This window comes from Bombus pyrosoma, linkage group LG12 (assembly GCF_014825855.1).
Source record: "Bombus pyrosoma isolate SC7728 linkage group LG12, ASM1482585v1, whole genome shotgun sequence".
Classification (NCBI taxonomy): Eukaryota; Metazoa; Arthropoda; class Insecta; order Hymenoptera; family Apidae; genus Bombus; species Bombus pyrosoma.
This window is the reverse complement of record NC_057781.1, coordinates 9,963,901-9,987,440: the sequence shown is the minus strand read 5'-3', so window position 1 is coordinate 9,987,440 and position 23,540 is coordinate 9,963,901. Positions and strand designations below refer to the sequence as shown.

Below are 23,540 nucleotides of genomic sequence, written 5' to 3'. Positions count from 1 at the left end.
GAGGAGAAACAACCAGAAGAGAAAGGAAGAAGAAATACGGCGAACAGAAGCGAGAAGAGAACGGAGAGAAGAAGCGCGGGTGTTCCTCGCCGGAGAGAGCTATAATAGCACGAAACATAATCCCCGGGTGAATCTAACGAGTCCTGTAAGAGCGAGCTGGACCAACGAGGGACGAAGAAGATGGTAGAAAATAGAGATAGAGTTAAGGAGTTTGTTCGTGGCTAGACAGAGAAGAAGAAGGTTTTTCAGGTGTGAGAGACGAGTAAGGATACGTGACTGCAGGACGAGCAAGAGGAAGGAAGATAGTCGAAAGAGCGTAAGATTGAAAGTCAGAGAGGAAGAGGGGAAAGCGGTTCGGCGCCTCTCCGATCATTCTTCAGTCTAGCGCAACGACTCATCGGCTTTTTTTGCCGCCGCGGCTCCGAAGAGACGTTCAAATTGCTCTAATGGCGGACCAAAGAGGAAAGTTATGCCCGACAGGTACTTATCTTTTTCCCAAGTTCGTGTGTCTTTCGGTGCCAACCCTCCCCGTTACCACCTTTTGCTTCCACGGTCTCGTGTTAGCTCTGCTCACGAAACGACCACGGCTTATCGATGGAATCGTCGAGCATTCGTGATCTTTTAAAGATACGTTTCCTATCGGGGGAACTGTGTTTACTGCTTCCTGGACCGTACACAAAGGAAGTTACACCGAAGGGTCGTATACGAGGAACGTGGCAATTGCGAGAATTTTTGTTATTTATTTTAGGCGATCGATCGTTTTCTATACGAGAATCGTGATATTTAGTTTACGAACTTCGAGGCTCAAGTTCTACGAGTCACCAAACGTGGCGTCGACAATTTGTATTTTTGAAAACGTTCGTTATTAAAATTTGTAGCAATGGGTCTATTCGTCAGAACGTTAGTTGGTCAGAAAACGCATCCCCACCGTAACGAGAACCTAACGCCATTTTACTCTGGTCACGAGTTCCGTGGCCCGCGAAATCGTTTAGACAGCAACAGACAAGAGGAGTTCGTAGCGGAATCGAAGCGGCGCGTAACTGAAAATTGAGATAACAAAAGAACGGAGTGGCCCGTTCTCTCGGTGTAATTACGGCCGGTCATGGCGGCCGCGAGCGCGCTTATTATATTTGCCATAATTGCCGAGGTCCCGATTCAATTTGATCGCAGTTGTAATCTCGCTAGACGGACTAATTGCCGACGGCGCGTATCTGAATTCGTGTATCTCTGGCAAACGCGCGAAATTGCCCCAAGGGGAAACGAGACCATGCGCGCTGAGCAGCGCGACTCCACTATCGTCGTTCTTTTAAAAGAGACGATGTCGAACGAGCGGTTGAGAGTTGCTGGCCGAACTATAATCCCATAGCCGGCGTCGTCATTATGTCTACATCGTGGGTATGCGAGCAGAGCTCGCCATTATCTCGTTTACGTCACGAAGACATTGCTCGCGTTCGTGGCCGGCGCAATTCAGAAAATCACTAAGAAATAATAAGTCAGCGCGGATCCTGGCTTGTACGGCCACCGAGCGTTCTTCCTATCCGGCCGATAGTAATTACCCCGGGACGTGTACGCGGATACATCGTCCGTTGGATCACGAGACGATTCCATCCCTTGCCACGTTGCGGAACAGCACCGGGCATCTTCTTTCCCGGAAACTAGAAACGAACGTTCTTCCATCAGATTACGATAAACGCGAGTATTCAGGGCAGATGATCTTCTGTGTAACAAGAATTGAAAATATGTGACACGCAGTCCATAGGTGGTCTTCTGATCGAGAAGTTTGTGAAACTCTAGGGCTCGGAGAAACGCAAAGGAATTGTTCCTCGGAGAAGCAATGAATTGTAAAAGTCGAATATACGAAATAGTTCTAATAATTATGGAAACAAACTGTCGGAACTATGTATGTAAATTTATGAGAATGTATCATAGAAGAGGAGCTATAAATATAAGTTTTAAGATAAATTTCTCGAATCGAGATCAAACAGATTGAAGCTTGCAACATTATACGTTATAGACAACTCGTATGTGTACGTGGTTACGTAAGCGAAGAAGAGGAGACGAATTAATCGTGTATCGCATAATCGCCTTAAATGAAGCTAATGCGAAGGATCGTTAGATTCCTTTTTACGTTTAATAATGCTATGTTCGGTCCGTTAGTCCAATTGTAATACCTTCATTCAAGGGGATATGAGCAGATAAACGTTTGAAGCGCTAATAATTGAAGTGTTAGGATAGGTGTAATGTCAATAGCAGTCGTTCTTACTGCGGTTTCAGAGAAATCGACTCCGCTTGCGGCTTTGCTGACCAAAGGCTAGACGTTTCAGAGAGTATCTGCTGCTACTCACAGTTGTATCTCATTCGAGGTTTTATCCGAAACTGCGTTTCGTCTTTGCAAATCTTTCGTTCGCGTTTTGCCTAATCTCTCCGTATGTAGCCACAAAAAAAAAAAAAAAAGAACGACCACGTATATCTTTCGATGGTAGAATGCTGCAAACAATTGCAATTAATCACGATATTGCATCATCGTTAATTTTGTTCAGCATAAAAGTTTTTACATTTAACGTTTAGCAATACTATGACATCATAGTAGCTTGGATATCATTACAGCAATTATGAATTCTTTTTTTATAAATGCAATAAATGAAAGTTCTAAAGTTCAAGCAGCTGATCAATCAGCGTCCTATTTTTCTACCTCGCTATTTTTTTTTTAATTCAATGATACATCCTTCGCTCTATAATTCTTCGAATTATCCAATTACACGTATAATCAGTTTAAAAAGTCTACGCGCAACGATTTTCCGCGATTTCGATTTACCAAAGGAAATCGAAAATATTTTATTTTTTATATTTTTTAATACTTTTTTATACTTAAAATTCGAAGGGTATATATCGACTTCTGTAACTGGCTGTAGGCTGAAATTCGTAGTTTCTTCTAATCGTTGAAGAGAAATCGTGGAACGGACCGTGAGGCGGTCTGTCGCCGAACACAACGAATAATAGCCGTTAGGTCGTCGTTGCCGAGTTTTTACGATCGGCACGTCCGCCGTCGCAAGAAGAAAAAGAATCTGTGGCATAGGTGGTATAAGTGGGTCACTGTCGCTTTCAATTAGGCGCAAAACGGCGCGAGAAGAGATGGCTTCTTCGCACATTTGCCGGCGACATCTCAGACGAGCAAAAAGCAAACGACCCTTCGCAAAATCTTGTCTCTTACTTCCATCTCTTCCTTCCGTCTTTCTCTGTTCCCGTCTCCATTAAAAGACCTTTGCCCTCCTTCCTCAATGGGTCTCTAAGTTTGAGAAAGGTCGGTCAAACTCGTGGCTTCCACTTCCCTTCTAACCTAACGATATCTCGTTAAACCTTCCTACTTATTCGACGATCGATATTTGCTTCTCTGTTCGCTTTGATTTCGTTTCGCGTTCTAGATCGATATCTTCTCAGCTGTTACGCGACAGTGGACAGAAGAAAGTTTAAAAGATAGACGCAAGGTTATTATAATTATAGAAACAAAATTAATAGATATTTGACAAGCAGCGAATAGGCATAATTCAGAATATTCGACGTGGTAGAAATTTCTTGGAAATTAGATTTAAGAAAGTTGTGTGTTCGTATTGTGAATGGAAATGGCGAAGCCTACTTGTAGAATTTCAAGAAATCGGCGCCAACCGGAAATGATTTAACGGTTCAAGAATGATTTCCTCTGGGTAGACCCCAATCTTGAGACGTATTTCTATTCTCCTATGAAAAGAAAATTCAATCTCGTTCGCGTAATATGTCAAAATGTCTCTTTATCTACAAAGAATATGTGAAAGCCTGATATATGGGATTTGCTAAAATCAGTTCGAATATCACGATTCTATACGATTAAAATTCTTACTGCTCGTTAATAATTTTTACTTTCCTCTTCGACTTTTAATCTAATTACGATTTTAAAATCATTTTTCGAGTATTACATTTAAACAGGAACACGTTATTTGATAATCACATGCATTTTACAGTGCAACAAGATAATATTAATGATATTTGATATATTTATATGAACGTTGAAACGCGTCAGTGTACAAGTTAATAAATATATGATTCTACTTTACCATTGCATGCAGATATTTCACAATCTACTTTGAGTAATTCACGACTTGTTCCTTTCGAAAGAAATGGATTGATGGACGAATCAAGGCCGGGTTAAGATTGACGAAGCGCCATGAATATAATCCCACGACTTCAGCCTCCGGTGGAAACCGACCTGGGTCAACGGGCTTCAATAGTATCTCGGCCTTGCAGTCGAATCTTTATCATCCTTTCTGTTCTCGCGCGTGTAACGGATTCGAGAGGCCCGGTACTCAGGTATCGTAATATCCCCTTGCTGATTTAATCTTTACCTTTTCATTCCCTCTTTTATCTTTATCGAGCGAAATATATCGTTACGTTCAATCTGATCGCTATTAATTACGATATATGCAATCGTGAAACAGGTTACTTCTCGATTCTTCCAACATTTTATCTGGAAAATATTCGTAATTTAAAGGAAGTTTATAAGAATAGAAAAGACTTAGAGAAGGGAACAAAAACGAAAGCGACGCAACAACCATAAACACCGCTCCACGCTAAACTAAGAAGCTGCAAGAACTATCCTCATTTCCTGTCAGCTGACCGTCAACGAACGAGTTCCCGATCCGGTGCAAACCACGAAAACGACAATTCGAGCCGGTTCGTCAAACAGAGAGCCGCTACGAGGCAGCCGGTCGTCGAAAAGGGAAGCGCATCCACCGTTTCCCACGTAACGATTTAACAACATCCCAATTACTATCCCCGGGGCGGGGTGAGCGTTCCGCAAACAGGGCAAAGTTACAGCTACGAGCAAAAAGACAGCCTGGTAGCCAGAAGGCCGCGATCATGGTCTACGCCACTGGTACGCCACCGTTGCTTCGAGAGATACACTTTTTGTGGGTTTCTAGGCCGCTAAGGAGCGAATGAATGAACACGGCTCTTCGTAATCCATTCATGCTTCAAGAGGGTACACCCTTTCTCCTTCTCCTTCTTCAAGGAGATCGCTGGAACGAGAGAGCGAGAGATAGTCAGAGACCCTTCATCTCCTCGGGATCCTTCCTTGTAACTCGCGCTGTTATATTTTGTTTGTCTGCTTCCGAAGAACCCTCCGGTCCTCCTTCCTTCGTCTCTTTCGTCCTCCTCCTCCGTCTCATCCTCCTTCTTCTCCTCCTCCGCCTCCTCTTTCCCTTTTCTCCCTCGTGTTAGACCTCACTTAGACCCCAGGATCTGGGTCAGATTACATGTATACAACTTGTTGAGGCATCAACCGTGGCCGAGGGAACCTCGTCGTCGAACGAGCAATTCGCAAATCGAATTACGACCCGTCGCCACCCCTTCGACGTCTTACTTCGATCATTCCTTCCGTCGCGATTAAGCGACATTCCTGCGATCCCTGCGCGTTGTTTCGCGCGCCGCTGACATCGAGGGATCGTAATCAGACGCTGGAATCGAGGAAGGCTCGAGTCGATCGATTCGCCTCATCGTCATAATCGAGTTTCTGTTCTTAGTTTCTCAGGCTTTGAGAGAGGGGTAGTTTTGAGAGAGAGAGAGAGAGAGAAAGAGAGAGGAAAAAAAGAGTTTGGACGATAGAAGTGGTTTCTTCTCGCTGATTTGAAGTGAAAGAGGGTTATTCATGGTCTTCTTTTTTTTCAAGATACTTCGTTTGTGTTGAGCTCTGTTTGGTGAATTGACGAGTTGTTAATGGTTCATTGATTCTAGAGTTCGGAAAGATGAGTCTTATCGATGATTCGTAGTGTGAACTGAGCAAGATAGAAGCGTTTAGTTCAAGCATCACGACAGATGTTTTCTTTTCTTATCTAGCGAAAGTGAAACGAAACTTAAAAATGTCTACTCATCCGCAAGTATCACAACGATGAATCGTATTGCCTGAAAAACTAAATTTCGAGGCTTCGTCGTTTGACAGTGCAATTATTTTTCTTTCGAAAGATTCTTGATAATTTATACCGCGTTTAATCCGACAATAATTTTGCGTTTTATAATAAAAGTAAAAATATGGCCGTAATTGCTGAAAACGTAAGGTCTTAAAAAATCGGTACTATTTATACCATGTGCGAATGTTTGTCTTGGAACATTTACCTTCTTATTTCTGTGCATAAATTTTCTCCAGCTTTCTGGTTTCGAGCGTTTTAACGAATAACAGTATATCAATGGACGCGACTCGTTTATCAAATCAGTTAATTTGGAATATTCCCGAGGAGGCCGCGTTTCGACCATTCGTCGTTATCTTATAATAAAACATCTCGCATTGCGGTGAAATATTTCCCGGTCGGCGGTGATTAATTTAGTGCGAATAAAAAAAATGACAAAGGTTTATTTTAGCCACCGCAGCGACGTGCTTTATCGGTGCGTTGATCGAGCCGGGTTACCAGCCAAGTTCTGGTGCAACCTGGAGAACGGCATTCCATCGATTTCGTTGCAGCTGCTTGATCGTGAGTGTTCCCTAAAGTGTACAACCAACGATAGATGGATTTGTCAAAAAATTTTTCTCCAAAGTTGTTACCTTACTGTTACTTTGTATTACGTAATTTTACATTATTTTAAACAATTTTAGCCATACGAAGTTTATATTATTTTCAATTGTTAATCACCGTCGAGGAGATGTTCTTATGGCAGTGAAGCTAAAATTAAAGTTAACTGTTTATGATCATTTCGAAGTAATCTATCTATAGTTTGGAAGGAACCGTAATTTCAAATCAGCCGGCATAGCGTAATATTAAAACAAACGAAACAGACTATTACATGATAGAACAGGGCTAAACGCTGCTTCAATGAATAAATAAAGCTCGATCTGCGGCAGATATTATACAAGATAAAAATGAATTTTTCTATATATATATATATTTTTTTTTTTACAGGAAAAAGAATTACGGTATTTGGTTCCAAAACGCGTGACACAGTCCTCTCTTCGTTATAAGAAAATTAATTCTCAAAAACATCTCGCAATCAAGATTAAATTATACAGCTGCCAGCTGGAGCCTAAGTAACTCTACATCTTAGAGATAATATTCGTAACAGAGTTTCTTAGAAACGATGACTGGTGCTTTACAAGCGACAAGAACTTGACACAGCTTATGCAACATCTCGTTTAATGTCGAGAGTCACAATTCGATTATTCTCTAAACTTAAACAAGGCCGATCTATGTAAATGGAAAATTTCAGATAGCAAACGCGATCACGGAGAGATGTTATTAGATTTTAATGGTCGCGTAAGTGCAGCATACTTTAAAAGACGGAAACGTACGTCGCACGGTTCCCAGACGCGGCCAATTAATTCGGCAAACCGGGCAATTAGTGAAATTATTAATAAAAATCGTAATGAAGCTAAATCAACGGTGATAGAAGCCTTCCTGTGCGGTCGTCGGTGGGCCATTGTACGACCATGATGCACCGTTTAATAATCGGCAACGTCTTTCGAATTGTATGTCAATTGGCGACAATAATAAAATTCGACGATGGCGTCGAGACGTCGTTTGCCACGGTGTGTGCGTTCGTCTGCGCGAAAGTCGATTAGTTTGTCTCTTAATTAAAGACCTCGCGCGACTGTCAGCTCGTCATACCGCGTAAAGTGGATTTGGATAGTCGAGGAAATTTTGAATAACCACTGAAACATAACGTGATTCGTTTCGTGGACTTATCGTGCCTAGCATGACAAACAATAATTAGACTGCGATGATGAAAAATTGTGCAAGGCGCAAAGATACGCGTGAATTCGCATAATACGCAAACGTGCATAAAATATGCAAAGTAGGTACGGTGCTCGTTATAACATTTAGTAGATGAAACAAATCTCTACCTAGCCTCCGTTTCTTCAGTCCTGTTCATAAGGATATAAATTTGCATAAACATCCACGCTCTTATGGTAACAGATTTATTACGTACGAAGTTCCATCGCGGCATCGTACTCTTCCTGTTCTGAATCTGACGAAACCCTATGCAGCTGGTTGAAACGAGAACGATCTTCTTTTACACAGCGAGAAGATCCGTGAAAAATGGCAAGATCGGCAAAGCCCAGGAGCGAGGTGGAAAAGGCAGGAAAAGTCCTGTCGGTGGATCCGTTCTAGGGACGACGATAATTCCGGTCGACGACGTCGGGACGAGAGTAATTGGCGGAAGGAAGGACCGGATGCAGCGCAGAGGGAAGAACGGATGGAACGAAGGAGGACACGGAATGTAAAATGGCAAGAGTATTGGCTGCACGGAACGAACGAGACCACGCACAACTAAGATTATATTCTCATTAACTCGATCTCGGCGGGGAAATCATCGGGACGAATGGAAATTGCTCGCGGGATTGAATATTCGACGGTCTTCTTTCGGATCGAGCCCGAACAAGCAGAAGGATCTTGGATATTCCGCTCGGATGTCGATCCTCTCAATTTCCTCGAATAAGACGGATGAGACTGTTTTTTCTCCTTGGGAACTGGTTATGAAAGCTGGCAATCATTTTTTACTCGACGTTCGAGAATAATATTTTGTTGCACCGAGTTCATCAGAACGCCGTTGGGTAATTATGAAAATAATGTTGCGAACGAAGAAATTTTAATTAACTCGTTAGGGACCAAGCAGTGAAATCATTTCGAAAGATTGCATAAACGTGTTTATCAAATAAAACGAGGGGGATAAATCGTTTTGCAAAAACACAACAAATGTATTAAAATAACAGATACGTCGCAAGAGGGCCGTCACACATCCGATACACAACAAGGAATATACAAACTATGATCTAGCAAGAAATATTTTATCGTGATGCTATAGGATACTTCAATTTCTTCAAGATTCGAAGAGTTGTGGCGTTCGAATGGAAAGAGAAAGAAGAAGGTGAAGATGAAACGTTGGGCTAAAGCAACGTTGGTTCTCGATGAGTTAAACAAATCGTCTCGGTTTTAATTGCGTAATTATGTTTCGTCGATATAAAATTTTCGAGACGACGACTGTCCAAGATATGGAAGTATTTTTATGAGTATAAAATGGATCGTTACAGCTAATTTAATCTTCTTGTACGAAAGTAATATAGCAGAAGAAAGGTAGAATTGTTTAAACTTGGAACATTGAGTTCCAAGTAGGATTTGTTAAGTGGTAGGTTTTATTTTTTTGTTTCAAGGCATCGAATATAGGTGCACAAAGGAGTCCGTAACTCGGAGAGACGCCTTCTTACCGGGAAGTCATCGAGTTCGTTTTCCACTTCGATGCCACGGTTCTCGAGATTGATGGAACGGGGCTCGGTGACAGGAAAATTGAAATCCCCCGCCTTCTTCTTCGCCTTAAAAGAATATTGTATATAAAAACGATGTCTGAGTTGCAGAAATTCTCCCGAGCGGTCGGATCTGGTTAAAATAAATTACATTGAAAAGAAGCAACTCGGAAGCGGACAAATTGTTAAGGATGCAATTCGCCGAAGGCTTGCACGTTACATGTAACCGAGTACTAACGAAGATACGGTTTCTCCATATTTGTAATTTATTTCTGGAAATTTGGAGTTTACATTTATTTCAAAAGTTTTACGCACGAATTTAAATTAACGTAGCGGTCACTCCAGAAATGTAACTCTGTCAGACATAAAAAAATCTCTTTATTTATAATAAATATATAATGAAATTGTTAAATCGTTTTGTCTGGAATATCAAGTAAAATTCGCAGCTTCTTAACGAAACTCGAAAAACCGTCGTACTATGCGAAGAAAAGTTTAAAACTTTTCCACCCTTTGTACGAAGAAATTGAAAGAAACTACAACTTCCCTCCTTTTTGTCAACTTCCTTCTCCACATTCAACAGCTATCTTCCGTTCAAGCTGTTTTTCCGGTGAACGTGTCCGTTCGATGTAACGCGGCTGCGAGCCATCAAGGTCCCCAATAAAAGAGGGGCAATCGCGAAGAAAACGGAGCTTTGGAGCACGCGACAAAGGAGCTCCCTGTGAAATTCACGATTCCCTCGCGACTCTGCATAATCGAATGATTCTTCCGACGATGTCGGAACATGTGCGCTACGTCGTGTGACGTCACGGCCGAGATAAACGTTGGAAAGCGGATGGTTATGCAGGAGAACCGAATTTCTGGCCAAGGAATGAAAGAGAAAGACAAGACAGTTAGTATTAGGTTGTCCGAAAAGTGTCTTTCTTTCGCACTGTCGTACAAACGTGAAACCAAGTCCGCGAAATGTCGCGCTATTTATCTCAACAGAACGAAATGGATCGTACGTAATTTGACAAAATAATATGAAACAAAAAACGTTGTGCGTCTATAATTTCCACATAAAACGAAAGAGACTTTTCGGACAACCTAATATATAAATAAATCTTGTAGCTATTGTCTCACCGAAAGAAGGAACAAATTTTATTAACGAATTTCTCACGTTTCTATTTGATTCTTTTTAATATCCAAGCAAAGGCAGTATCCGTTTAGACATCCCGTTATTTGATCGACGTTCGTACTAAAAAGGCAACGAAATTTTTTAACAATCCGATGCTACCGTTTCAAAGATTTGAAATTAGAATCTGTCCCCGAGTGTATGTACACGTTTCGCTGTGGAATCGGCGAGATTTCGAACGAGCGAAGAAAAAGGAAGCGTAGAAGAAGCGAGAGAACGTGGAAGATGAACGAGACGAAGACCGGGAAGAAAGAAACGGGCAAACTGTGGACGACGAACAACAGACACAGAGTGGAAAGGGATAGAACGACAAAGGGAAGAAACGTGAAAGCGCGATAGAGACGATAGTAACGTAGAAGACGAGAGTGGAAGCGAGAAGACGCTATGAAATTGGCAGTCTAATAAAAGAAGCCAGGGAGGAATCGACTGCAGTGGATCGATCCGAGACTGCATTTTCATCGTGATAACGATCGCTCATCAAGGATATACCTACTACTTCTTTTATCTCCTCTATTCTACTCCCTCCACCAGTTCTCCGATCTTTTAAAGCGATGATCATTTTAAGGTATCGCGGCATGGTCCATCTTTTCTTTTCTTCTTCGTCCACCTCCACTTCTTCTGCTTCTTCTACTAGCTCTTCTTGTTCCTTGTTTTTCCTAGCGGTGTTTTCTCTTCTTTTTTTTCTTTTTTTCTTCGTTCGAAATACTTTGTACTTTTATTCTCACCCAGAACGGGGCTCGTTTTTAATGATAGACTTTTTGGTCGACTGCCGCGGTGGCCCGTCTGTTACCGGGCCGGCCATTGTATCGGACCGATAATTAAACGTTGCCAAACGCGAACGCGCGCGAACGTTCATTTTGTACGCGATTACGCTAAACGCGATAGTTACACTGCTCGGCGATCTCTGTCTCCTTTGCTGGATGATGAACGAGAAGAAAGACTGGGTTAGTGAATCTGTGTTTGAAGAATTGCGCGATGAATAATCGTTTAAGACGATACCCGGTCCCGAACGTTTAATAAATAACATTCAACACACTAACTCGCTAATAGGTGTATAAATCACAGACACTAAACTGACCAACTCCATCGAAGTTAATGGGGTGGTTTAAAAAAAAAAAAAAAAAAAAGGAAAAACAGTGGAATTGATCGATTCTACTACCCAATGGCTCGTATTATACCAACGACTGTAAATACACTAATAGTTGCAACCTATGAAGACTATAAGCTCACACGTGTCATTCGAAACAGCTACTCGCATTATAACGATTATTATTAATGCCACAATCTGTATTACACATCTTAAATGAGTCACACTCCATGGGGGCAATAAATCTCGCAATTACAATCGGGGAAAACGAGTCGCGATGGTTACGAACACAGTATCGGACATGTTGCCGAGCAAAAGGTTGTTCACATCGAACGAGGCACAGTTAAAAACGGACGTTTCAACGAATCGGCGGAATTAATCGGTCTGTCGAGGCTAATCGAATGCTGGTTCGAGCGAGAGATGCCACTTAAGGGACGGAATATGCTCGATATCTTAATTTCGGACGGTGTCGTCGCGTGGAGCGTTTCAGTCAGGCGAAATGCACCCTGGAACCGGTTAACGCGACACGCTGCAAACGGATCTTTAATTTCGTATCGAGGTAATGAACGTCGGCCCGCGGAACTCGCCGTTTTCTCGATCGTCTGCGGAACCGTGAACGCAATCTCGCCGGGTTTTATTGGAGCTTCGGGCGATTCTAATGGCCCGTAAAGGAAAAGAGTTCGATACGAGGCGCGGATCTAGAGAGAGAGAGAGAGAGAGAGAGAGAAGTTTCGAGAGAGCTGAAGCTATGGCCGGAATCTACGGAGCTACTTTATTCGATCGACAGAATCACGATCGTTGCGGTCGAATTAAAACCGATCGAGGAAACGTCGTTAGTTTCTAATAACGAGACAGATAAAATCCGGACCTCTCTTTTTATTTAGAGATGCGTTCGATGAAACGTGACTTGGATTATTCGTGGAAAGTGAACGTTCGAAGATTACGTAGTTTGTCTTAATTCTTGGAATAAATCTTGACCATTTTGGTTTCGCTCGCGATTGGAATTTAAATTGCGGATCTGCCAGGATTAGAAGTTTAGAAGATTATTTTATCGAACGGAAAATATAAAGATACGAAGGTAAAGAATAAGGAATTGAAAGGTTTAAGAGTAATGGAAAGGTACGCGAGGGATTTAAAATTCTGAAAGTGGATTTACAGTGCAACTGAAAGATCTTTCAGAAGACTATTCAGCGCGTACTAAATTGCTTCAATGCAACAGTTTAACATGATAAATGGAGCATTCTTTCTATCGTTACGATGTTCTTAGGTTTCTTGGAAGTATTCGTGACCCGTGATACGGAGAGAGCTACATCGGATCCAAGAAAGCAAAATGATGGAAGGAAACCATACTGATAAAAGTGTCAGCGTTTCAATCGCGAGATATCGCTTGAATTTTTTAATTGGACCGTTATCTTGGTTAACAGTGCCCTTTGTTATTCTTCGATTCTTTGGCAAGTCATGCTATATAACCGCTTTCGTTGTCTGTCATTGATACTTAACTTGCTCTCGTAATTTCCTGTATCAATTAAAATATTCTTGTCTAATAAATCTAATAGATTACGACTTCGATTCATAAAATGGATTTATGCCAGAAGATGTTTGTACTCAAAGTTTCATTATCATTTATCGTTATTATCAAATCTTTGCTCCATAATCCTATTCATATTTTCTTTCCAATCGTTCAACAGGCAAGTATCATCAACTTTTACGATCAGCAACATGCTCCGGGTTATCTACAACGTTGCTCGTACTCCAAAACATTAGTCGGATCAAAACGGATGGGTTCGATAATTTCCAAGGAATCGAAGAAATCGAAGGAATCGAGGAAATCCATATGGTTGCTCGAAACGATCGTCGAACGCACAACGAGCAGAACATCTTCGACTTTTTCTTTTTTCTCCATTCACGTGGCAATCGACGTATCAATTTTCTATCTCGATGTTGCTCGTGCATTCGTTCTATCTCTCCTACTCTTCTAATCGTATTCTCGATGAGCGAAGAGAAGAGAAAAAGAAAGCGAAGAAAGGGGGAGGCGTCGCGATCTCATCAGCGAGCAACAAAGTCCTCTTTGTCTTGCAAGTTCGCGATTGTATTTGGCCGCCGCGCTGTTCGCACGTTACTCAGCCGCGTCTCGATCGAGTAAACACGCTAATCGATTTCAAGGATGAGGCAAAAGGAATGGACGCGGCGGGCAGATAGGGCGACGAAGAAACGTAAATCGAAGGAAAAAGGGATGAATCCTGGCAACAAAGGGAATATTTATTTCGATCTTCTTCCAGAGATTTTATCACTTTACAGCTCCACGTTGAATTCGACGATTGTAATTTGGCTTACAGTTGCGTCAACGCAAGAAAAATTAGCTCCAACTTGTGACGCTATAGAATTTTGCTAATAACATTATGTAGCTGAATTACCGTGCAAAAGAAACCAGAAAGAAATTTTCCTCTTGAATTATGAGAACGATCATTGGATTTGAAAATATGAAAAATTCCATAATCTCCAAATACGGTCTTAATAGAAGATAGTTTCATGCCTCATCGAATCGCAGGGAAGAATAATGAACACTTTTATGCTCGTTGTACGTCCTCTCTGTAGTCAAATTACGGAAGTAAAAAAGTCGTCGAGAACCAGAATTCGCTTAATCATTGTATTCGCGTAATTACTACGTCATAAGCGAATGTTCCCTCGCGTCATTATTTTCCCTTTAAAGTCCCTCCTTTTCGTTCATCCTCGTGTCCGGTTACTTCATCGAACCGCTGTCATTACTTCTTTACTCGCTGGTGGTTATGGACCGACGAAAGTACTTGCTGAAATACCTACTTAACTTGATCGCTCGTCTTCGAACATTGTTCTATTCGCTCTCAGTCCATCGTCAAACCTATTCTTCGAATTATACAATGAATCCCTTCGCATGAAGTCTTCATTGTCAAAAAGTAAACTTTGATAGCTACAACCTCGATAAAAACTTCGACCGTTCGAACAAACGCATTGACAATCTATATTTTATCCTTTGATTACTTTTAATTCTTATAACGCCACACACCATTAAAGAATTCTGTTAGTTGAAATAGAAAAAAAAAAAAATGCAAAAGACGCGATTAACTTGATAAAGAGCACAATTACCGAAGAAAAGCTGGGAAAAACAAATTACTAGCGAAAGAAGAAGAGACAGCAGGGGAAGGAGAAGCAAGGAGAACAGAGGTCGATCCTCCTGGCAGGATTCGCGGCGAAATCGGCGGTTAGAAACGGCCATGAACCATTTTCGCCCTACGAAGGAGCAGCGCACACAGCACAGACAAAATAAAAATGCGAGGAGGAACAGCGACCAGGCGCTCAAAGCGAGGGAAAGGGGATACTAGAGAGGACACGAGAGAGAAGAGAAAAGGAGAGACGAAGAGAAGAGAAGCCGGCCAACTTCTCTCACCCGGTTTGGGCTGGCTTGGCCTTCCAAGGGGCCAGCCTAGACTCACGATTCTCATCTCTTGTGCTGGTCCACCGCGAGACGAAATTCGTACGTTGCTTCTTCTTCTTCTCCTTCTTCTTCTTCGTCTTCTCCGTCTTCTTCTTCTTCCTCCTCTTCGTCTTCTTCTCGACATCCCTTTTAGTATCCCTTTCTTCCTTCCACGTAAAAGGACGACAACTAACGCGTTCTCTCTGTCTTGTTCCTCGGGCCAGTCGCGATTTATTAGTCGAGCTAATTAATAGGCTAACTGGACGCGGGTATGCGAGTATGCGTGCACGTCGCGTCGGTGCGAGTTTCGTGGAAATCGAGGCAACGATTCGCGATTTATTGCCGCGCGAAAGATTCATGGTTTCGGGCCGGGCGAGCTTTCCTTCGCAGCGATCTCCAAAAGCCTTTTTTCACCGAGAGGAATAGAAGGTCTAATGGCATCGACGCGATCGTAGCACTGGAATTCCTTTAATTCGGATGTTCCCGCGATGAGGGATCGATCCTTCGCAGCCAAATTCCTTTCAGCTCGGCCGCCGCGCTGCCACTGTAATTCGACGTTTCGATAGCACCGCCTCGAGACCGAACCATCACGATCACGCTTTGGTAAAAACTATGCCGCTGCTGGAATTCACGCGGCTACGATTCTCTGTTTGCTCTGGGTGCCACAGATTGCTACATAATGAAACAAATAGCGCGTGTTCTTCTTTAGACTTGTTTCTTAAGCAGCAAAGGTTGAATAAGTAAATTTTATATTATTTTTTATTATAGTATCATTAAGCATTAACGAGATATTATTAAACAGTAATATTGGGGAAAATCTCTGATCGGTTGTCTACCACAAAAAATTATACTTCTCTGATCCACGTTTTCTCTGATTTCTGTAATATCCAAGAATTTATATACGTCTTTCGCGATGCTACACGAACAATTGCATCGTCTTAATATATCTTCGATTCTAAGAAACGTCAAACGTCCGGATTTTCTCGCTTTTAAACATTTATACCGATCAAAGATTTATTTGCAACATTTGAATTACGTGATAAATAGCGTTTATGAACTTCCGACCTCGAGATTATTACGAATTAAGCACATCCTATGTGATATATGGATTCCCAATAAACAGCGCATTATTCAACTTCATCAAGCAATAGTATGAAAACTTAGAAACCTGTTTAAAATCCAAAATTTAAAATTTTTCATTCTCCAAAGATTACAACCACCGTCTAAAAGAAAAATACCGTTAAAACTTAAAGAACCTTGAACACTTTTCCCAATGTAAAACTTTCTAAAATAAAACTTTCCATCCCCATAATAGCTCTCTTCACAACAAGAAATGCTTTCTTCGTTACAAGGTCCTCCCGTAGCAGAAACATTTTTGTCTTGGATTAAGAAGAACAAATAATTAAAAATACAAAAGTAAAAATTCCCTACTACTCAAGTAACGTTCACACCGATTGGAAACTATTGGTCTAAATGCAAGATGAAAACTACTGTTACATAAGATGTTTCTCAATTAACTTTCCTCCGGAGCGACAGTTTTTCAACATTGTTTCATCGCTTGAAACAGAAATATTTTTCTTTGAATCAGCGGAACAATTAACGACCTTGCATTGTCTGGGCATGAAATTTGAACGATTCGCGGACAAAACCAGCGCAGATTAATTCCGCGTTTCCGGTCTCTGTTGCTTTTCACCGGGTGTCCCCGTCCTGAGGCTCGTGTCACGGCACGTCAGTCGCACGCTGCTGCAATTCAACGTGAAATCTAAGGCGTCGTTCACACCGTTGCAAGCTCCGTCCTCCTTGGTTGTCTCCTTCCTCGCCTGGACGTTTCTCCGGTCCGTTTCCGGCCTCGATCTTCCGTTTCCTTCCGTTTCTACGCCGTCGTCGATCCTGCAGCCCGTACGATCGTGCTGCTTCATCGCGATCCGTATGGTGTGAGTCATTTCCGGGCTGGAGGATCGCGATTCGTGATCAGCCTCTACCTCCGAGTCGATATCGACGCGAACGTTTCCGGATATCTCGGCACAGATGCACTTGGTGACGTCTTGGAGATCCAGGTTCGATAATCGTGCACGGCTCGGACCTGGAAACGAAAATCGAATAAGCGATGATCCAATTTTATGGTATTTAATTAATATTAATTTTTCTTCTCGTTCTTCTTCTTCTGGTCCAGTTAGCGTAGAGAATGATTTATGGTCACAATGGGGAAATTTATACTTTGGCGTGGAAGATGGTAAGAAATTAATGGAGTGCAGTATGTTAGGCGTAGCGCCCGTGCACCTAGAAACTGCAACCTGTTTAACGTCAATGTAGGAAGTGGAGATTAGTTACCGACTGATAATTTTTTATAATTGAATAAGTTTGAATATTAATTTTTCTAGACGATATTGGCGCTATATCATAGGATTATTGGCAATTTTATTACTTTTCAATAATTAAATAAATTAGCAGATGAACTTTCTTACCGTATAGTATTTTAAATATATGGCCATAGGAAATATTTTACCATGTAAAGTATAAAGTTAGACGTGTAAATTATTTCTCGCTGTTAGTCGAGAGTTGATCAACCAATTTCTGACTACACAAATTTACACAACATTTATCTAAAAACTGACCAAAACTTTTTTGCAAATTTTACATCATCTGTATATTTAATCATACGGTTTTAACTTGTCCAAGGTTCCTCGCAAATCGATACTTTTGACCGTCTCGAACACCAATCGACTACTATCTCGAAGCATGTCCCAAGTGTTCCAAAGCCCGTGAAGAAGCGAACAGGTTGTCGATGCTCGCTAATCTTCGTTTCTCGCGAATCGAACGAACTTCGAAAGGTCTGTGCATAAAACAGATTCCCTTACGCGCTCGCGAATACCAGGAATGCCACTGAGTAAACGTTCGCCAGAACTGCAGACTTTGAATTGACCTTGGACGATGTTCTTCGTGCATTCTTCGAGGGTTGGAGCTCCTTTCGTGCATTCCAGGAACTCTTTGCCTCTTCTGCGTCGAGACTTCCTCGACGATCTCTTCCTTCCTTCCAGCTCCGACTTCGTCCCTGCGTCGTTCGGCGTGACCTTATCCAGGAGTTCGTCCAGAATGTCGTCCTTGGTTTCGACGACCTTGGCCCGTGCACTTGCCTGTGATTCGATCAAAGGAATCGAAGACTCTGGAAGCTCCAGAGAGACGATCGTCAGGAAAGGTGGCCTCTCCTTCCGGATCCTTTCCAGCCACGACCTATAACTGTTTCATTCACGATCACGATTACAGCGTGGATCAGACACTGATCGAATTAGACTCAATTCTTTGCTTGGAAAATTGAGTTTCGTTTTAAGCCTGGAATTGATACCATCATCATCGATAGCTCTGTTTGCTGTGATTTGATTTTCGCTCTTTACTTTTCTGATTTTTAAAAGGTATGAAAGGAGTAGTACTTTAGGGTAGATTAATTAATTTATTTGGAACGTCTTTAATTATTAATTAATGTATTTGTTTTTTAGATTGATGTATTTAGAACGTCTAAAGATTGTGAGTTTTGTTGCAATTACATAAGATACGTTAAAATTATTTTTTATTGAATAGCAGGAAGGATAGAAGAAATCGATTAATCTACCTTTTTCTAGTCTTTTTCCCAATTTCTCGTGTTTTCGAGTAAATAATAATTGGTTTCCAAGAGCTTTTCAAATGTCAGTCGTGATTTCAAGTAGGAAGCACTACGAGGAAGTTGCAAGGGAAGCGAAGTAACAGAGTAAAAAGAGAAACGAAATTGTGTGAAAAGATGAAGCAGTAGCACTTCGACAACGAGAAGAGCTTCATCATGATGAAGTTACCGACGCTTTTCAAATTCACTTCGTAACCATCTTCCTTCACGATGACTTCTTGTCGTTTGAAAAGAACCAGCCTAACGAAATGATACACTTCATCTTCGAGATCGTGTAAGCGTTCGACTATTGAGAAATATTAAATATCGTTTCTGTTATAATACACGTAGGAATATCTTAATAATATACGCAATGTATATTTAAATGTCCAATTCGTCCATTTTATAGCAAGTTAGGCAAAATAGAGAACTTAAGGTCGAACTATGGAAGATTCGGATCTGTTGCTTCCGCAAATTACTAAAAACATACAGATGCCTTTGATAAAATTAACGTTGACCTTTATTAAGATCAACACATAATTATTATTAGGCTGTGAATTTTTAAATATATTTTCTTTATCCGATAGTTGCGGCGTTAGATAATAACGAAACAAAGAAAAGTAAAATGAATTGAACGGTAGATCGTGACTCTACGTAGCTAATAAAAATCTTTCAACGATGAAAACTTTCAAATTAGAAGTTCCTCGCTTTATTAGATTATCTAGAAGATTTTATCGCCTCGAGTGAATTGAAAACAATCGCCTGGTAGCAAAGCGGACTCGGTACAGGACAGAAAACGTGGGATAGGAACGCGTCCGAAAGCGGTCGATAAATGGGCCACGATAACGAAAGCAACGGGAGGCGACGAAGAAGAAGAAGGAATTCTTTCTGAGAGACGGCCGATCCACGCTGGTGGTGGATTCACGAGAAACGAGAGCACGTCCTAAACTCGCAATAAACTCGGTAACCTTGCCCGGATCTCGAGCTGTCCCGGGGTCAGCCTCGAAATATAATACCGCGTTCGTGTTCACCGGAACGTCCCGTTTCGAATTGAAGAAAAAGACAAATTCCCGGAGCGCAAGCATTTGGAACAGCGAGACGGCACTCTAGAGACTCTGGATAGACGAAGATAAAAGAGAGAAGAACGTCGACGATAATGACGTTCAGATAGACGTTCGTGCTTTCGATGCGATAGCTGCTTTAATAACGTTATAATGCCGGCTGCGAGGGCACGATCGCCTTCGAGGCTTTATTAAGTCGCGCGGCACCGATCGTTCCTTCTGTCCCGACAGTTAAATTTTAGTGCGTTTAATTACGGGTTCCTACGTCGCATTAACGGGCCAAGCGGATCCTCGGGTAGCGAACAACGTTGACTAGGTCGAAGTTTCGGTTAATCGCCTAGGAAATCCTGTCTCTGGGGATTCATCCGTCTCACAAAATTGTTGTTTCGCGATTATAGGCAGAGGAAATTGTAATATCATGTTTCTTCCCCTTAGAACGACGAATTAGCTAAGTCTAAGTGAGTAAATTTTGCAACTAGAAGATATTGTTCATTAACATACGTCGTACAGAATTTTTGTAACAAAATGTATATAACGAAAACGCGCTACTTTACTAAAACTGTCTAATCTAATAAATTAATATAATTAAATGATACGGATAATCGATTAAATCATATTGGAGGAATAAGTTACCCGATGGACGACCTTTCTTATATAGAAATTTCCTTCTTTCAAAATGATCGCTCTGTCGACTACTGGTTTTACGAGTACAAAGCAGTTTTCAGAGGAAATATTTCGATCTACTGGAAATACAAGTCAAAAATATACCCTACATGAAACATCGACAGCGCGGAGCAACTATCGCGTCCCGAGTGACTTGCATCGATCGCCGATGCACCGAGGGAATTCCGAAGTTCACCGCAGATCAGTGACAGTGCACGTGCGGTCTCGGTTGCTACAAGAGAGAATACCTCGAGGATCTCCTGGAGGAGGGCACGTAACCGGTGGTAGGATGACAGATATGGCGTGCCGGAGACTGTGACCTTGAACTCGAGGGTTCCCTCGCGCTCCTGGGGTCCTCAAGCGTGAGGCGCCGAATGTAGAGTCCTGGCACCTCCTCCGCAAGCTGATGTCTTCTCCTGTACGAAGCCACAGTGACTGGTCCAACCGATTCTCACCATCGATCATCCGCACGTCGTTCTCCTCTTTCTTTTACCACGCTCCTCGTTCCTCTCTTTTTTATACTTCTTTTTCCTCCCTCTGCTTCTTTTTATCTTCACAGAGAAACAGTGAGGTTGAACTCGAACGGAATGACCTTGAACCGTGATCTTGAGACGGCCAATGCAATCGCGCAGGAGACTTTTCGTTGGAGAAAGTTGAAGAGTTTCCGACAGCCGGCGTTGTTGCAACGAAACGTTAATGGCCGACGATGATCAGATAGCCAGATCGTTCGTTCGGTTATTCTTCGTAAGATCCGGGTAGATCGTACGTTGTGGATCATCGAGTAGCGTGTTTTAGCAGCATGGCAACATCGTTTGGAAATTCAAGCGGTGCCGGGTCGATCGACGGAGAGAACCTACGGGTAATTGCATGCGGTTCGATTAAATTGTCCTACTAGGTTGCGAAACGTGAGGCTAACCGGTCCATGGAGATCGTGCGAGCTTGTTTCTACAACGATCGCTGCTTTTGTGCCGAGATTGTAACGATCATTAACGAGATCCATGATATCAACCGAGGGGAATTATCAACGCTAGTTTATTGAATGAGGGAGGGACTGTATTGTCGTCGAGTTTAGACACAATCATTACAGGTTAGTAAGATGATAAGACGATTGTCCACGAATAGACTTGACACCTATCCTCTGTTCTCCAACTTCCACTCGCTGCAATATCTATCTGTGTTCTTTAAACAAACAGCTAAGCAATTTATTACATTTTCGCGATAATTAATTTCCAAATTATCGATATATTCTACACAGCTAGAAGCTTTTATTCGATTAAGAAAATTTCAGTATGTTTAAATAGATTTAAAAAATTGTTTCCTAGTATTCCAATAGTCGTACCAATTGTCAAATCCAAAACAATCTTGTCATACTTCAAAAATGATGCGGAGCAAAGGTTAAGAAATTAACACTCTCCCAATACCGCGACTTTGACGCACCAGTCACGATGGCGTCTTCCAATATAACTCATCCGGCATTCCTTTGACACTCCGAATATCCTGTTTCCCGCGATTCATCAACACGAGGGTATACAGATCGATCGAGAATCATCGCGGCGGGCGTAGCAAACGGTACGTCGGTTTCTGGTAATTCCCGATCAGCAGGTGGTCCGATTTCGGTAGACAGAGGTGGCGGTCGCGCGAGGACCGGCTTTCGAGACCGTGGCAACGCATTAAAAGCGTTGTTTAGCAGGCTATTTCGAATGTTGTTCCTCCTGTTCTTGGCTGCTGGCCAACGCGCGTGGGATAGATTAACTCACTCTCTCTCTCTCTCTCTCTCTCTCTCTCGACTATAAGCTCTAGTGTCAGAGGTACTTGCCGCCGGGGATCTGTCCGACTGACTGACTGACCGGTCCCGATTTTTTGAAGGAATTCCTTCTCTTTCATTCTGTTCTCGCTCGTGTTTCACACCGGACCACCGGTACCGTTCCAACGAAACGGCCATTAATTCGTAACGATGTTTCGCGCGTGCGTTCCGGCCTCGAGTTAATCGGCGAAGGATCGTTAATGGCGATAAAATTGGTGATTAACGGGAGCGCCGCGAGCTATGTTAATGGGTCCCAGAGGGAATTTCGTTGTTCGGTAGCCGACGATATCAGAACGGCGTTCAGCTTTTAATTACAGTCGCATTCGCCAAGCTGAACGCGAGATTATCGCGTGCACTATGTTTATTTGGTCGTTTGCCGATCTCCCGCTAGAATTGTATTTGAACAGGGGAATTTGAACGATCCTGGATCAATTGGAAGATTTATTGCGCGTAAAGTATGTCCTTTTCTTTTCTCTTTTCCGGATAGAGAGGACTCACGTACACAGGGGAATTTAAAAAACAAATGTTACTTTTGCAAATGTAAATGTATTCAGTTAGGGAAGTTTGGTTGTAACGTTAATTGAATGCGATTTGCTGGTAAATTTATATCTTCACGGACGTAACTGAAACGATGAGATCTAACGTAACGTAAATTGTCTCATTAACTTTCGATATTCTACATAATTTTCTACATTTTTCTGTAAATTTTTCTTCTTTCTTCCCTTTTCTCATTCTCTTCTCAAGATAATTCTAATAATTACATAACACAATGACATTTTCCACGATCCCGAACAAATGATCTCCAAACATCCCGAGGCGGTCTGTGAGCCTGTATATCTGGATACTCTCGACCGTTCGTTTCGTGGTAAAACAATGTATTGCGAAAAGCGAAAGGAGCGCGCGGCGATCGAGAAACGTAACGGTCCGGGACAGAGCCGATGGAGATTAAGAGCCGATTAAAATTCATGGCGTGTCAGCCGGTATAATTCGATTTCGTAGGTGTTCGTGCAGATCGAGTTACCCGACTTCTACGGCCGATTTCTTTTTTCGAGCAGAAACGCGAAACAGCCGATGGCATGGGACCACGTCGAGGACTCTATTCGCGGCAGAGACAAATCCCTGTGACGTCGATTAAAATTGAAACGTGGCTCATTATCGATTCGTCACGCTAACCGAGCGTGAGGACAGCGCGACTTACGGATTCCGCTTGGATCGTATTACGCGGGATCTGATCGTTTCCTTGGACCAAGGACGCGCCTCACGATGATAATGCAAGATGACCGGTTCACGTCGACGCGAACCACTGTCGAGAGCGATTGAAAGCGTTCGATGCTACTTGGTTCACGTTAAAACGAAGATTCTATTCCGGTGAAGCGAACAGTGGACGACGAGAGTCGTGATTCCTGTCCCACA

At 42.2% G+C, this 23,540-nt stretch overlaps 1 protein-coding gene across 1 annotated transcript; it reads right to left on the bottom strand.

The window, feature by feature from the left end:
- Positions 1-15,820: 15,820 nt before the first annotated feature.
- Positions 15,821-22,207, bottom strand: LOC122573728. Its single transcript, XM_043740488.1, has 4 exons — positions 22,171-22,207; positions 20,572-20,758; positions 17,889-18,202; positions 15,821-17,048 (listed from the first exon to the last, which is right to left on the bottom strand). The coding sequence occupies exons 1-4, from the start codon at positions 22,205-22,207 to the stop codon at positions 16,624-16,626; spliced, it is 963 nt and encodes a 320-aa protein (XP_043596423.1). The 3' UTR covers positions 15,821-16,623.
- Positions 22,208-23,540: the final 1,333 nt, after the last annotated feature.